We start from the raw sequence: 15,711 nt of genomic DNA on the forward strand, positions 1-15,711 counted from the left end.
TACAATTAGTAGCTTTAAAAAGACATTTTCCCACTTGCTGTCCACTGAAGCCGACCAATCACGGCTCACCTGTTTTCTGGGTTTGGTCAGCAAACTGAGCCATGATTGGTGGTTTTACCTGGTTCCACTTTCCGGACGGCATGTGCAATGTCATCTTCAGTTTACAGCAAGTGGCAAAATGAGTACTAATTGTTCCTGAAAAATAATGAAGTTATCACATTCGTTATAGACAAAATATTATCTTCTTACTGTTGAGAGTGGCTAAATAAGTCAAGTATACCTTTAACAAAAAAATGTGAATAAAATGTATTTTTAATTGTTTACTAGTTGGAGAAATGAGTGAATATAAATACACATGAAATTAATTCTTTGAGGTGGAATCATCCTGGCATTTCTGGGTGTTGTCAGGTTTACGGTAGAAAATAATCAAGAAACTTGAAAGTGAGCTATGTAAAACTCCCAACTGAACCACTGGTCACCCCCCCCAAAAAAAAAAAAAATCCTGACAATAATATGTTCTATGGAGCCCCACTAGTCTAAATATGGTATTCTAGTTAATACTAGGTTAGTGGAATACGAGTTAAGCAGCAAAATCCAGAAGTTTTTTATCAATATCAGAAGGCGGCCATTTTGCCAATGACATCACAGTTGCTCAGGTGTCAGGCAACAACCAATCACAGCTCAGCTCCAGGAAACAGGTGAGCTGTGATTGGTCGAGTAACTGTGATGTCATCTTCAGTCGACAGCACGTGGCAAAATGGCCGCCCCCTGAGATGGATAAAAACGGCTGGATTTTGCTGCTTAACTAACTATTTTTCCACAAATGTAATATTAATCAGAATTTCATGTTTAAACTAGTGAGCTCACATATAACGTATTATTGTCAAGAAATATTTAAGGTTGACTTCCCTTTTAAATAAATACAATATCTTAAATGTTGAATTTGTGTACTACATCTGTACTAAATATGGGATTTAACAAAGTTTAATTATTTACTTTAAATGAAGGGTTTGCTGTGTGTCTCACTTGGTTGTTTATCTTATTCCTATATACCGCCAGTGAGCATTGCATGCAATATAGATGTAAGCACTGTAAACAGGCACACGGAAGTCTGCGGGATGCAATATAAGCCCCGAGGCATTTTCTTGGCAGATGTTCTGTGGAAACATGACCCGGTCAAAACTTCCCATAGTTTACTTTGTGCCCTCAGCAAATACAATCATCCAGGACGGTAATGGTTTTATTCGGCTGTGACACTTTGCATTGGGCTCTTCATTTTTTGGTCGGACAGAAGCTAACTACTTCATTGGCTTTGAGCAAAGTCTCTCGGAGCAGTTAAAGAGGCCAACTGTAGGACTTATGATTACACTGATAAGTTGAAACGTAAACGCCCCCCCCCCCCCCCGCTTGCAACTCTCATCATGTCTGCTTGGTGAATCCTTATGCCGTCACTTTTTCCATGAGAGGCTGTGAATTTTTTATTTTATTTTTTTTGACCATGAGACTTGCATCCTTCTACAGTTGAGACTGTGTGGGTGTGCTGCTTAAAGTTGCGCTCGGATCTCATGATCAAGATTATTAGAGGGATGTCAAGGTCTTATTACAAGTAGGATTTCCTTTTAGTTTTGTCCCTTAAGTGATTCACAGTGGCACTAATTTAATGGCTAAGTCGAATTAAAGACTTGGTCATGTTTGTATTTAGCTTTCAAATGCCTCAACTTTCATCCCTGTCATCCTTTTTGCCCTTAGAGTGATCTTTGCTTTATGTTTAGATGTGAATGCACAGACAGATGTTTATGTCGTCTTCAATAAAAAACAGCGCTCAGTGTTTTATCTGTTTGAAACGGTGTGGCCACAACATATTCAACATGTAACATATTCGTCTGTTTCACATGCTGGCTTGCCAATTACACTGTTTTGAACTAAGACATAATCTACAAGAGGGCACGGAATTAGTTACAAAATAAAAGATGAACTTGGGAGAGTAACCGAGTTATATAGTGAGTAATACTATCTGCGATACAATGCTGCAATCCAGTTCATGTGGACATAAGAGTGAATGCAGAGAAGTCTAGTTTAGTGTGAAAAATAATTTGTTAATAGGTTACGGTCATCTCAGCCATGTTGTATGATTTGGAATTGTTGACGATGCTGAGATTGTCTTTGAGAGTACAAATGAAAACAAAATCAACAGATGCTAATTGCATCACAGCATGTTCATTTTCTAATGCTAAAAATTGCATTGTTAATTTAATTTTGTATATGCAAAATCACCGTAGAATTTCTCAATGGCTTTGTCTTTGTCAGCTTACTCTTTCTAAGTTTGTCACATTGTAAAACGTTAGGGGGGAATCACGAAACAGAAAACTAAGAGTACGACAAAAATAATGCACAACAAGCAAGTAGAACACACAACTTTTATGACACTAGGAAGGAAAACACAACCAACATTAAAACTGATAATTAGCTACTATATGTACAAATGCCGCGAGGCATCCTGGGATCTCCGGTGCCATCAACTTCCCCCATTACTACAGCAGGAGGCGAAGCTGCAGTTCCCAGCATGCCGAGCTGTATTTCTGGATTTCTAGTCCTAAGCAAGCTTTGTTGCGAGTCAGAGCCAGATGTAGCCTGGTGGTCGCCTTTTGAGTTTAATGATAAATACAAAAATAAATACAAAAAATAAATACAAAGATAAATACAAAAATAAATACAAAAATAAATACAAAAAAATACAAAAATAAATGCAAAAATAAATGCAAAAATAAATAAATACATAAATAAAGTAAAAAATACATACAATAAAAATAATAAATCATTTAAAAAATCAATAAAAAATAAATACAAAAAATAAATACAAAGATAAATACAAAAATAAATACAAAAATAAATACAAAAATAAATACAAAAAAATACAAAAATAAATGCAAAAATAAATAAATACATAAATAAAGTAAAAAATACATACAATAAAAATAATAAATCATTTAAAAAATCAATAAAAAAGCAATTTAAAAAATCAATTAAAAAAATCAATAATAAAATAAAATAAAAATAAATAAATACAGTATGTCTGTAATTTTTAAACACATTGCCAGATTCTGGTTGTATTCCTTTGTTTCACCGTGCGAGATGAATGTATGTTCCTGTCATGTTCACCAAGACGGCTGCGTGCCTGTGTATACAAACTCCTGATTTGTCTACGTTTTTCCTTCTTTAGATGTTGGGAGAGCGGTTCAAGCCCCGGCACACATCACAGAGAAAGTCATGCAGCTATTCAGGAGAAAAAGTGAATTTACCTTCCTGGCCTCCATCCAACAGAAGTCCTCAACGTCGGGTGTCATATTCTCCATCCATGAGTCAGAACACAGGTAATCCATCCGTAATCCTCTTTATTTTGTCTTCAGCTCCTTTCTGGCACAACTTCACTGCAGCGGATTAGACTTCTTCCTTTTGTAATAAGATGAGTTCTCATGCTCTAGTTGTTTGCAGGTGGTCGCTGTAGAGGTGTACTTAAGACTGGTGTTAAAGATCACTTATTCTGGTGTCATTGTATATGAGTAGTAGATGGGTGAGAATTCTGTAGATGTAATAATACATCACCGCTCATGCAGAAAGATAAGCTTCCATGTATTGTGTCTGACAGATGAGTCAAAATGAGAAGCGTGCTGATAATGCTTATCACAGGATGTTGCATAAGCGGGCATGCAGTCTAGGAAACAGGCTTGCTCTCGAGCGGCAATCAACTTGTGCAAGTACATGTGCGCAGATCAGCCTCGCAACGCTGATCTCCTCCAAGACCTGCCGCACAACGAGCGATGCGACCGAACCAAAGTGAACGGTTGCGCTCTTAATTATGAGTGGCTGAACATTGACTTATGGATTTGTTGCGATTCATTCTTACAAAATCAACAAAGCCTCTTTCAAATGCTAATGGCCTCAAGTCTGTCTAAATGACGCCTGAAACGACCTGTCACTTGTTGTATGTACGTCTTTGACTGGTCGTTTCATGTTTGTTGGCTGTAGGACAAGTAGGTGCAAGTGGCAGCAATGAGTTCACCGCAGCTCTCTGATAAACTGTACAACTTGTTTTAAAGGGCACTCTAAATTGATTTTCTCTCTGTTAAAAAAAAAAAACTGCAACTCACATAGTGTGCACTGTAATTCAAGTAAAAAGACACACTCAGGGAGAAAATAATCACTGTTGTTTAATTATTTGCGATGAGTACTGATAAAGGTGATCACAACAATTGGACTATCTTTCCATCTACATTCAATGTCTCAGTCTTTTCTTCTCTGACATAATATAATTAAGACATGAGTGCAGTTAAACAGTGCTGACCAGACAGGACTGTCCTGTCTTTTTAAAGCCACATGCTGGTGGCAGCTTTGAGCAGTGTGGACCAAAATGCAGCAGGGAAGCAGTGCAGGATGTGTTCAAAAACAAAAGGCAATTAATTTTCCAAAACAATAAAAAGAAGAAAAGGCTACAAGATACACGGAATCAGAAATACTAAATTAACTCATTCACTGCAATTGACAGCTATAGACGTCAAAAATTAATTTGAACTATTTCTTATTAGTTTAACATATTTTTCCTTTTTTGTTAACAAGAGTATGAAAACCTAGATTTTTTGTTGTTGTACATTTAGAACATTTAAATACAAATTTACATAAAATTTGTGATTAATCATGAGCTAATTAGTGAAGAAGTCATGCGATTAATTACGATTGCAAATTTTAATTGCCTGATGACCCCAATTTTTCTTTTTTCTTTTTTTAAATATATGTTTTAATTTTTTTATATATTTTTTTTTTTTACAAGGAAAAGATTATTAAAAATTAGGGGCATCAGGCGATTACAATTTTTAATCGTAATTAATCGCATGACTTTACTAGTTAACACACGATTAATCACAGATTTTATATCTATTCTAATACAACTTTTTTTTTTTTAATCTAGGTTTTCATACTCCTGTTAACAAAAGTGGGAAAAAATGTTAAACTAATAGAAATAGTTAAAATTTTGAATTAAATAACTAATTTTTGGCAATGGCTGTGAATGAGTTAACACAAGTCCAAGATACAAAGCAATAAAGCACAACAGGTAATGTAACAAGACAATGAAAGAAACCAGGAAAATAAATATGAGATAAATGAGAAGCATGACAATGGTGGCTGAGGGAGCTGATTGGACGACACAAGGGACCGGGGTTGACGAGCACAGGTGAAAAACAAAAGACATGAAATGAAACGAAGCCAAATAAAAACAACAAACAACAAAAAATAATCCACATTCCACAATTGCAATTTCAATCAGTTACAGAACAGGTTAAAAGTGTGTTCTTTTTTGTACTCATTATGTCTTAGACTCTTATTAAATTCGACCAGAAAACTGGAAAAGCACAAATGCTTGCAGACAATAAGACATTTTATGATTATCACTTCATCTGCATATGAGCTAATTTGTGGTAGATTACTGGAACTCGCTAATCACGTAACCAGTGACTTGCGTGGTCAGGAAACACAGATGGCAGATACTTTACCTAGAATCCTCCATCTCTTTGTGAATGACAATGACAGAATGTTGGATATTGTGTTGCGGCGCAGCCTACCGACATTCAAAACCGTCACTTTCTGCATATAGTTAAAGAAAAATGGAAAATATCACCAAGATAGGCGGCAGCAGGCTGCGGCTGTTTTGAGAACAAAACGCTGTTGTGAGTCAGACTTCAACACTGCAAGTGGATAGTAATTGCAGTCAAGGAGATGGAAAGAAGCGCCAATGACTCTGTGCTGTCTTGTGTTCCTCTGTGAACCTGCCAATCCTCTCTGAAGACACTATTAGGGCCTTAATCCATGCCTATTCTTTACCATTACAACACAGACTTCCTATTCTACTCTCTAATAGACAGCTCGCTCTATCATATTGGCTGAAGCGTAATTCCCTCTTTCGTCTTGTTTGTCATATTTCTCACCGTGCAGTCCGAGCGTCCTCTGTTTCCCTCCCACCTCCTCAGCCAGCTCAAGTACAAGGAAATAGCAATTTTCACTCATCCTTCACTTTGCTCATCCTCAAAGCGAAAACAGCTTTTGAATGCAAGCATTTCTTAGTCCCTGCTGCAAAATCACAAGGTGCTTTTTTCTCTTCTTTGTGCTGCTTTTCTTTTTTTTTCTTTCTTTTTTTGCAGCTGAATACTACAATCAAACCGTTTCTGTCCAGCCAGCACTTCTCCTCAGTAGCCCAGTAACACTTATTGTCACTTAGTGGCGATAGCTCTTTGATAAACAAACTCAAAGCTCTGTTTCTCCACTGTTCTATTTATGTGAGTACTCTATGACAGAAGATGCAAAGAGAGCAGCTCTAAGGTGTGTGAGCATTTTCCATTCATCAGTTCTTCGCCGTAAGGGGCTCATGTCCCTTTAATTTTCTTGATTTGTTTTTAATATATATATATATATTTTTCTTTTCTTCTCGATGTATATATATATATATATATATATATATATATATATATATATATATTATTATATTTTTTTTTCTTCTTGATTTGTTTATATATATATATATATATATATATATATATATATATATTAAAAACAAATCAAGAAAATTCATGTGACATGAGCCCCTTACGCCGAAGAACTGATGAATGGAAAATGCTCACATTCTGATTAATATTACATTTTTGGAATATGAGTTATGGAGCAAAATCCATTTTTGATCCATCTCAGGGGGCGGCCATTTTGCTACTTGCTGTCAACTGAAGATGACATCACAGTTGTTCAGGTCTCAGATAATGACCAATCACACATCACCTGTTTTCTGAATCTGAGCTGTGATTGGTTGTTATCTGAGACCTAAGCAACTGTGATGTCATTTTCAGTCGACAGCGAGTGGCAAAATGGTCGCCCCCTGAGATGGATCAAAAACGGCTGGATTTTGCTCCATAACTCATATTCCAAAAATGTAATATTAATCAGAATGTCATGTTTTGACTAGTGAGGTCACATATAACATATTATTGTCAACTAATGTTTAAGGTTCCACTTTAAATATATTTGAAGTACTGAAAACATGCTGAGTACGATTTAGTACTGAACATTTGTGTAAAGTTATTTTTCATCACACTCTCAGTTGTCCAGATTTTTTGACTGGGGCTAAAAACCATTCCAATTCAGAGTCAGATCTCTCCCACTATGTAAATATTGAGCGCTCTTATTTCATCAGTTGCTGTCAGTGGCAATTGCGAGTTAATTATAATTGTTACTTACAGTTGGCCCTTCTCCTTCGCATGGTTCATCACAACTGAGACACTTACAAAACGGATTATTTTACTTGGTTGGTGGCCAGCTCGTGGGAAAACAGTCTCCCGGCGTCGGGGTTGCCCAATTGTGTCGGTATGTGGGTTCACATAACAGGAAATGTTAACCTTTTAGTAAACACAGCGGCATACATTATTCTTATCACTTTGTTATTTATTATTATTCATGCTGTGAGAACGTAATATTTGAGTGACAGGTAAGAGTGGAGCAAAGTGTATGCGGTGCCGATTCAGCGAACACAATCACGGTGTCTGAAAAGCTCAGTTAATGTACTTTTTTTGTTAATTCATTCAATGTACAGTAATTGAAGCGGCTGCTCGCAGGAGTAGGTCCGAATCTCCTTCGGCCCGCCTCCGCTGGGAAAATCACTTGTCAGTTAAGAGTACTTTGTCTTTTTCCTTTCATAAAAAATGTAGGGACAAGGGAGGATCTTTCAAAGATAGCCGACGTCACTTTGAGTAGCGGGCGTGGATGGAGAGATGTGATGACTTGAATGCATTTGGATTCCTTGCTGCATTTTAGCAGCTAACGTGTAAATAGCCTTTATAGACGTCGTAATTGTGTAAATCTTGATTGCATATGATGAACTTTATTTTTCTGCTTTTAAGCCTTCGGTAAATGGGCCTCGGTCTTGCGCTCTACTTTGCAACACATCACATCAAACTGAAAATGGGAAATCAATCAGTGTCTTCATCACGCCAAGCTAATCAATATACCGCCGTGTGGACAGGTGCACCTATCAGTCTTCACTGCAGGATGCGATCAAGATATCTTGATCCAGAAATTTGCCATCAAGCTTCTTCTAAAGTTTCGTGTCTCCTGATATTGTGCAGTTATCAAAGACTCAAAGCATCGGCACATTCTCCCCATCGCATTTTCGGCTTTGCGTCTCTCTTCTGAATGGATAATTGGTTGTCATCTGCTCTCATAAAGCAGATGTGTGACACCGGGGTTGAAGGGAAAGGGCAGAGATGATATACAGCCCGGCCCTCCCAGCAATCACAAGGGGGCCAAACTTTTCCATGAGAAATGAAGCGCATCCATTTTGATGAAGACGACTTGTTAGTGCAAAAGCTTTTCCCCCCCAACGCTGTCACACTCATTTATTACCAAAAAGCTCTACGAAAAAAATCTCGTTTTTGCTTAACCCCTAGGCGTTATTGTGACCATTTTTTGGCTTTTTGTTGGTTCTGACCAAGCTATTTCAAAATAAAATACTGCCCACGGGTTAATCACATATGTGATTATTGATTAAGAAGACAAAGGCAGAGGACAGAACCATGTGGTGGAAGCTGAGACTGTTGTGTGGCTTTTCAATGCTGCTATTCATAATTCTTGACTAAAAAATGATATCTGCAGGGAAAAAAAATCCAAACTGCGGAAGCATGGAACTGCCAGAGTGGAGTAAACATTTTTGATTGGCAAATAACGTTCGAATGTATTTGCAAGTACGTTTGAACATTGTAAGCTAAATGCTAAAAACTTAGCATTTTGCTAAATGCTAAAAACTTAGCATTTTCCCCCATAATGCCAAATTAAATGATAAAATGTGGTGTTCTCTAAGGTAAACATATGGATTTGAGATTTGCTCAATTTATTTTGTACGCTTTAATTTTCTTCAGGAAGTAACATCAAATTTGCATTTCTTTTCTATCACAGAATACGAAATGGGCCTACATAAAATTGTTTCTGTGGTCTGTGGATGCTTATTTCCGTGCGCCATTAGTTCCCATTGCCAGTTATAATTTAAGTAAAATGCAGGTTGTATACGTTATCCATAAAAAATAAATAAAAAAAAACTACCATTTAAAATTTGGATAGACTCTCTTCGTTTGTATTTAGTGGAGTGCAGAGCCACTTAAAGGGATTTTCATTTTTCATTGTCTGTCAGCCCATGTTTACTACAGCTTGCCAGTAGATTATTCCCCCTCATTAAATATTCCCTATTACAACAGCTCCTACTAAATGTTCTATAAAACAAATGCTGGCCGAGAAGTGGAGTTAATGGCTTAGGTGATTATTTCATGAGTCGGATCAAGATAAAGGTGTGTCTGCACGCTCAGTGAATCCAATGAAGCCTCTCCAAATTTTGACAAGGCTTCCATCAACTGCGACGCTGGTGCTGGAGAGCTTTTATTATCGCTTTACTCTTCACTCAATGCAAATGAATCTTCCCTAGCTGACAAGTATCATTGATGGAGACGAGCTGTCAGGTCAGCGCCCGCCCGGCGCAGCCACACCGTGATGTATTCATTTCATTTCAGAGTGATGACATGGTGCTTGCGCAACGGCGCCGGAGCTGGCCCGCCGTGACTTTATTTACATCCCCTTTATCTGGGATGCTCAAACACACACGTTGGTGCTGTAGGAACACGATCACTGCGCCATGCTGGGGGAATGCAACTTCCTGTTATATAGTGTTCATTTCGTCAACGAAAAACGAAACAAAAATCATTTTGTTAATGCACATTTTTCACCGGGCTAAAACAAGACTAGATTAAAATGGTCATTAATAAACAATAAATGGGACGAAATCGGTATGCATTTCCGTTGACTCATGAAGACGAGACAACAATATATTTCACCTAATAAAAACTGGACTAAAACCTATGGACATTTTAGTTTATTAAAAAAAAAAAAAAAAGAGAAAATTATATGATTTTGTAAATTCTTGTCTCTGCTAATCTGTCACTGTGACACTGTCATGTGACAAACTCCCTTTCAAATCTGCAGCTAGCAAAGTGCAACATGTACAAACGCATGAGGCAGACAGGAAATCAATTCACAGTGAAAGGTTAAAAATAAGTAAATTATAGTTATAATGTAACATTAATCCAACGGCTATAACCAACAATAATGTTAATCCGACCGCTGGCTAATGCTGGCTAATGTTGGCTAATGTTGGCTAATGCTGGCTAACTTGCTAGCTCATAGCATGGAGCCATAGTTGTCACTTGTTGTTATGCAGTACTGTAATATTGTGTCAAGTTGTTTTTCATCAAAAAGATAAGAGAAAGTTAGATTTGAAATAGGTTTAGATCCGAATTGTTCAACATAATCTGCTGACAAAAAAAAATATATACAGGGGTAAAATGATTGCCTGACTAAAACGTTGACACTTTTTATTGACTAAAACTAGACAAATAAAATTATGTTTTCTTGGACTTAAATAATGACTGAAATGCTCGATTCATAGTCGACTAAAAATGGAATAAATAAAAACGTGATGAGGTTGACTACCGTTATAAACTAACAGGTGTGATTGAAACTGGACTAAATTTAAAAATGCCGGATACAATTAACACTACTGTTATATATAACACATGTCTTTGCGATTCTTAATTAATTTTGTTTTGATCCATAAATGCAGTGTTAATGTGGTATAATTATAAGCCTGGCCTTGGTGGGTGGGCGATGGGCTATCATTAGCTTTGTCACACAGGTCGAGCTTTTTAATTAGATATGATTGGCTTGGCCTCCTCACATTATTATTTTTTCTTCATCCCGATGAATTGATTGATCTCCGGTCATAAAAATACATCTATACAGTATTTACTTAAACACAAACAAAGCTTGAAAGTAAACCACAACTTTTAAATTGTTCTCAGTCAATAAGGTTGATCACATATTAGTTCTGTCTGCATATTGACGTCTTCTCAGTTTCATTCAATATTCCAAACAGAAAAATGCACAAGTCTACTACGGCATAGCCCACATTGATATTCTGTGGGAAGGGCGCACTCTCCCGCTCCATTAATATGCATGATACTCTTGAGCTGTTGGTATTGAATGGGCTTGATTCCAACACCATTGTGTGCGGGTTCTTGTGTGCCTCAGTACATTCCAATTGGCAATGAGGCTGCTCGCTTTTGGGAAATGTTTTGTATGGTATCAACAGTGGTTCTGTAGTTTGACATGTCCATGTTGTGCCAAAGGTACCACTGTTCAGGTCATCTGTTGCCACAGGGAAGCTTAAATGCCATGACTAGTTGACTGCAGCCCTGATTTTGCCGCTGCGGCTGCCTGCCTTCTAATTCACAACACAATGCAAGATACAGGTCAAATGCCTCGAGTTAGAGGGGAAAAAAAATAGGAACAGCAGCTTAGACGGTGAGAGGAATATTACTTTTACTTGCTGATTTTATTTTTGTGCGAGGCTAATGTTACAGTTTGACTCAATGCAACAATTTAGCTTAATTCAAAATATTGTGGTTGTAGTTTTCCTCAGGTAAAGAACTGCACTGATTTTTTTTCTTTTAATATTTTGTACCTACAAAAGAGCTTACATCTTGACGCACTGGAGCTTTACTTTACTTAAGCATACAGTATTATCCAATCCATACTGCGATTGCATGTAGCATACAAAGAGAATAGTACATTTTCATTATTGCACATTTAGAAGTGCTAATAAATTGAAATTCTGCCCTTCAAGGTGAGAGCAAAAAGGATGAAAACAAAAACACATTTACAATCTATTCAACACATTGTGTCCATTTTTTGTCCAGGTGTAGTAATGTACCTTAGTGTTAAAAAAAAAAAAAAAACACTACTAAAGAAAGAAAACTACAAAATGGCCTCCACCTAAAGATGTACATGTTAAATGTACGTGTACAAATGTCTTCCAACTTCAATCAGCCTATTTAAAGGTAGTCACTGTACATTTTGGTATCATTAGTATGTGTGGACCGCACTAAACGTGGACCATAGAAAGCTATTAAAGTATGGAGGAGCATCTTAAATTTTAATGCTATAAAAACAGGCAGATTTTTGTTCCTGTGATTGCAGTTGCCCAAATTATTCAAGGGTTTAAGGTACACATGACTGAAATCAACCTCCCTGGATGTTCTGGGGCTGCTTTGCTACATCTGGTTATTTCTGGAGAGAAATGCGTTGTCCCGTGTCATAAATCTTGGTCCTCCAAAAGGGTCATCGGCCAATCCTGTTTGACTTTTGACCTTCTCTCCTCCCCTTTAGCTACTTTGAGTTGGAGAGCAGCGGCGTTCGAGAGGAGATCCGTTACCACTACCGCTTCAAGGGCAAGCCCCGCACCGAGTCCTTCCCCTACCGTCTTGCTGATGGCCAGTGGCACAAAATCGCCCTCACGATAAGCTCCTCCCACCTACTGCTGCACGTCGACTGTAACAGGTAACCAGCCAAACCGCGCACACCCTTAACGCCTCGATAACTGCGGCAGTGTGAAATCATTTCCATGAGTTGCGGGTATTTTCAGCTCACTATTTGACTGCTGCTCTCTCTGATATGGCAGCTTGTTTACTGTGTTGGCCGTGGAAATACCCAAGAACATATTAACAAGCAATCGCACACGTCACTCTTAACGGGAATGGTTTAGTCTCGATGCCGCTGTGAGGTGGTGCACCCAGAACACACATCCCGTAATAAAGTGGAAGTTAACAATGATATAATCGCTCATCGATTGGGCGGTCAAGGCCCTTTTTTTTCTGCAAGAGCTCTCCGTCAGACTCACAGCTGATCTATAAACATGCTCTTCTGAGGTGATGATCCCTCTCAGTCCCCCCCCCCCCCCCCCAAAGTCAGCAAGGCGTCACTTGTCCTGCGACCAATGCACTCACTGCAAACGAGCGAGTGCTTATACATCTGTCACCCATCCAGGATGAAAAGTTGTGTGAATCACAGGGGGCTGTGTTGCAGTATTGATTTTTTCTTTCCCAGACGCCTATTACTCCCATCAGGCTAGAGCTTTGTCGATTAATTATAGCCGCAATGTCTGCCGTCGCTCTTCAGAAGATAAAAAACCAGCATGAAGGGGGGGCTATTAAGAAGAACCGATCAAAACATGACTGGTTAAAGTCGTATTCGGACTTTTCTGTTCATATGCAGTTGCTGTTCGGCACAGGTGGCAAAAGTGGTTGGCACATCTGCCTCACAGTTCTGAGGATTTTGGTTCGAATTCCAGCGGCTCCTGGACAAGTTTGCATGTTATCACTTTTTAAAACAGCTATTGTGTTTTAATTTTTTTTTTTAAATTATTATTATATTTTTTATGTATTTTTTTTTATTTTACTTAACTCATTCACTGCCATTGACGGCTATAGACGTCAAAAATTCATTTGAACTATTTCTATTAGTTTTCCACTTTTTCCACTTTTCTTAATGAAAACCTAAAAAAAATATATTGTACATTTAGAACAGATATAAAATTTGGGATTGATCGTGAGTTAATTATTGAAGTCATGTGATTAATTAACAATGAAAAATGTTATTCACCCGACGTGATTTTTTTTAAAAAAAGAAAAGATTATAAAAAGGTAGGCGATTAAAATGTTAATTGTAATTAATCGCATGACTTCACTAGTTAACTCACGATTAATCACAAATTTTATATCTATGTACAATAAAAAAATTCTAGGTTTTCTCACTCTTGTTAACAAAAGTGGAAAAAAATGTTTACCTAATAGAAATAGTTCAAATGAATTTTTGACGTCTATAGCCGCAAATGGCAGTAAATGAGTTAATGTATTTTAGTATTTTATTGACTGTTTTTCAAATTATTTTTTTTATAGTTATAATGATAGTGTGCGGATCTCAATGTACAGCACTTTGGAAACACTTGCTTGTAGGTAATGTGTTTATTATTTTATTCATTTATTTATTTACAAATGTTCTGTACTCATGCTTTGATGGAGACAAAAAAAAAAGATGAAAATCAGTTGCGAGAAGAGAGAAAAGAGCAAGTGATGATTCATTTTCAATATACATGCAGTTCCTTTGACGTTAACGTTGCCCCTGCCAACATGGCTGCCGTTTTGTTGGCGCGTCTTCTGTTCATAGTTGTGGTCTCCTGTATTTGTCATGAACCAGGAAGAAGCTCGCTAACCAAAGAACTGACAAACACAAACTAGTACACTGCTTGTTACGAATTGTTAAAATAACACAAGTTTAACTTTTGGCACGGTACTGTGAGTCAAGACTAAAAACATTCCATGGTTACCAAGCCCCCCCCCTCAGTATCAGTGTAAGACAGAAAGGTTGGCCACATTCTCTGCTCCGACCCGTGGTTACTAATCTGCATTTCGCCAGGACCCAGCAGCAGCTGGTGACACCGCTTGCTGGCAAATCACTTTTTAAAAGAGCTATCGGAACAAACCAAATTATCATCTCAGCATTTTAGTCTAATGTGACCCTGAGGAAAACTTTCCGGGGGGGGGGGTAGTGAGTAAGGCAGTGCCCTCTACAGTATGTGTGGCCTGTAGAATCCAAATGTAATTCAGAGTACAGTCCAGGAAGTTGGCAAAAATGGTTATGAATAATTATTCAATTTTATCGTACCTCGCATTGATTTTTTTTTTGTGTGCGCTGGAATTTTTGGGTCCTCCGCTAATCAGTGCGCTTCCCTATGTTGCTTGGCCATCAACAGCAGATTCTACCGTGTCACTTTATCAACAAAACAAGTCTCTGGTGCCTCCATTCCATCACGTACAAGGGTTTCCACTTACGATGTCCTGACTGACTTGCTGTCCCTGCCGGCTTACTCGAACTTCATAGATGGCAGACCTCAACATTGTTAGTCATCGGGCACAAAGGTTTTAAATATTAACATGGGTTTTAGATCTGTTTATTTTTTCAACAAAGACTTCGCTCTTCAATTTTTTTTTCCAGACCCGTTACTGCCCTGTCTGACAGTGTAGATTCTCTCTAATTGCTTTTGTTTTGCTGTGTGCAAATTAATGCATATCAGATCAGCTCGGTTAATCTCATTGCAAACATGTCTATGCCATACAGCACTGCATCAGAAAAAAAAGAGTATAACATTAGTCTGGTGAACAACTGATTGTACTCGTTTGACAGTCAAATGTCACTTTGAAAAAAAATCTTGCCAGGTTAATAAACTAAAAAAAAAAAGTCATTTAAATGTACTTAATTTCAACATGAACATCGGTTGAATATCTTGATTAAAATGTGTTAGGAAAATTACAGTTTACTACATTTTAATCATGTTTAATGGATAATTATTTAACTCTTTGACTGCCAAGCGTTTTCAGAAAAGGGATGCCGTGGGTGCCAGCCGATTTAAGCATTTTGACTGATCTTCCAAGGTCCACAGAAAATTATGTGTTTGGACTATGGAAACACACATACTACCAAATGAAAGATTGGACGCTCATCTTTCATCAGAAAAAAAAAGTTTGTTTCTACCTTCTTCCATTTTTCAGTAATCAACAATAGAAAATGGTTACTTTCACCTCTGTTTTGAAAAAAAAACATCTTTTAACGTCTTTGGCACTCCTCCATAGGATTTTACTAAACGTTATTTAACGTTTTTGGCAGTCAAAGAGTTAAAATCTTCATGAGACCCAACATTTGAGTTTTGGACTTTAATGAATGTAATCTATATGTTTTTGTAAC

At 37.5% G+C, this 15,711-nt stretch overlaps 1 protein-coding gene across 1 annotated transcript in view; it reads left to right on the forward strand.

Annotated features, from left to right (window-relative positions):
- The window catches only part of LOC144050785 (protein kinase C-binding protein NELL1-like), a 162,999-nt gene that overhangs the window by 19,817 nt on the left and 127,471 nt on the right, over window positions 1–15,711 (forward strand). The window contains exons 3-4 of the mRNA XM_077564368.1: window positions 3,221–3,371; window positions 12,301–12,471. Of these exons, the coding sequence (XP_077420494.1) occupies window positions 3,221–3,371; window positions 12,301–12,471 (322 nt within the window). The remainder of the gene's footprint in view (window positions 1–3,220; window positions 3,372–12,300; window positions 12,472–15,711) is intronic.

The sequence above is a fragment of the Vanacampus margaritifer genome, chromosome 4 (assembly GCF_051991255.1).
Source record: "Vanacampus margaritifer isolate UIUO_Vmar chromosome 4, RoL_Vmar_1.0, whole genome shotgun sequence".
Taxonomy (NCBI): domain Eukaryota; kingdom Metazoa; phylum Chordata; class Actinopteri; order Syngnathiformes; family Syngnathidae; genus Vanacampus; species Vanacampus margaritifer.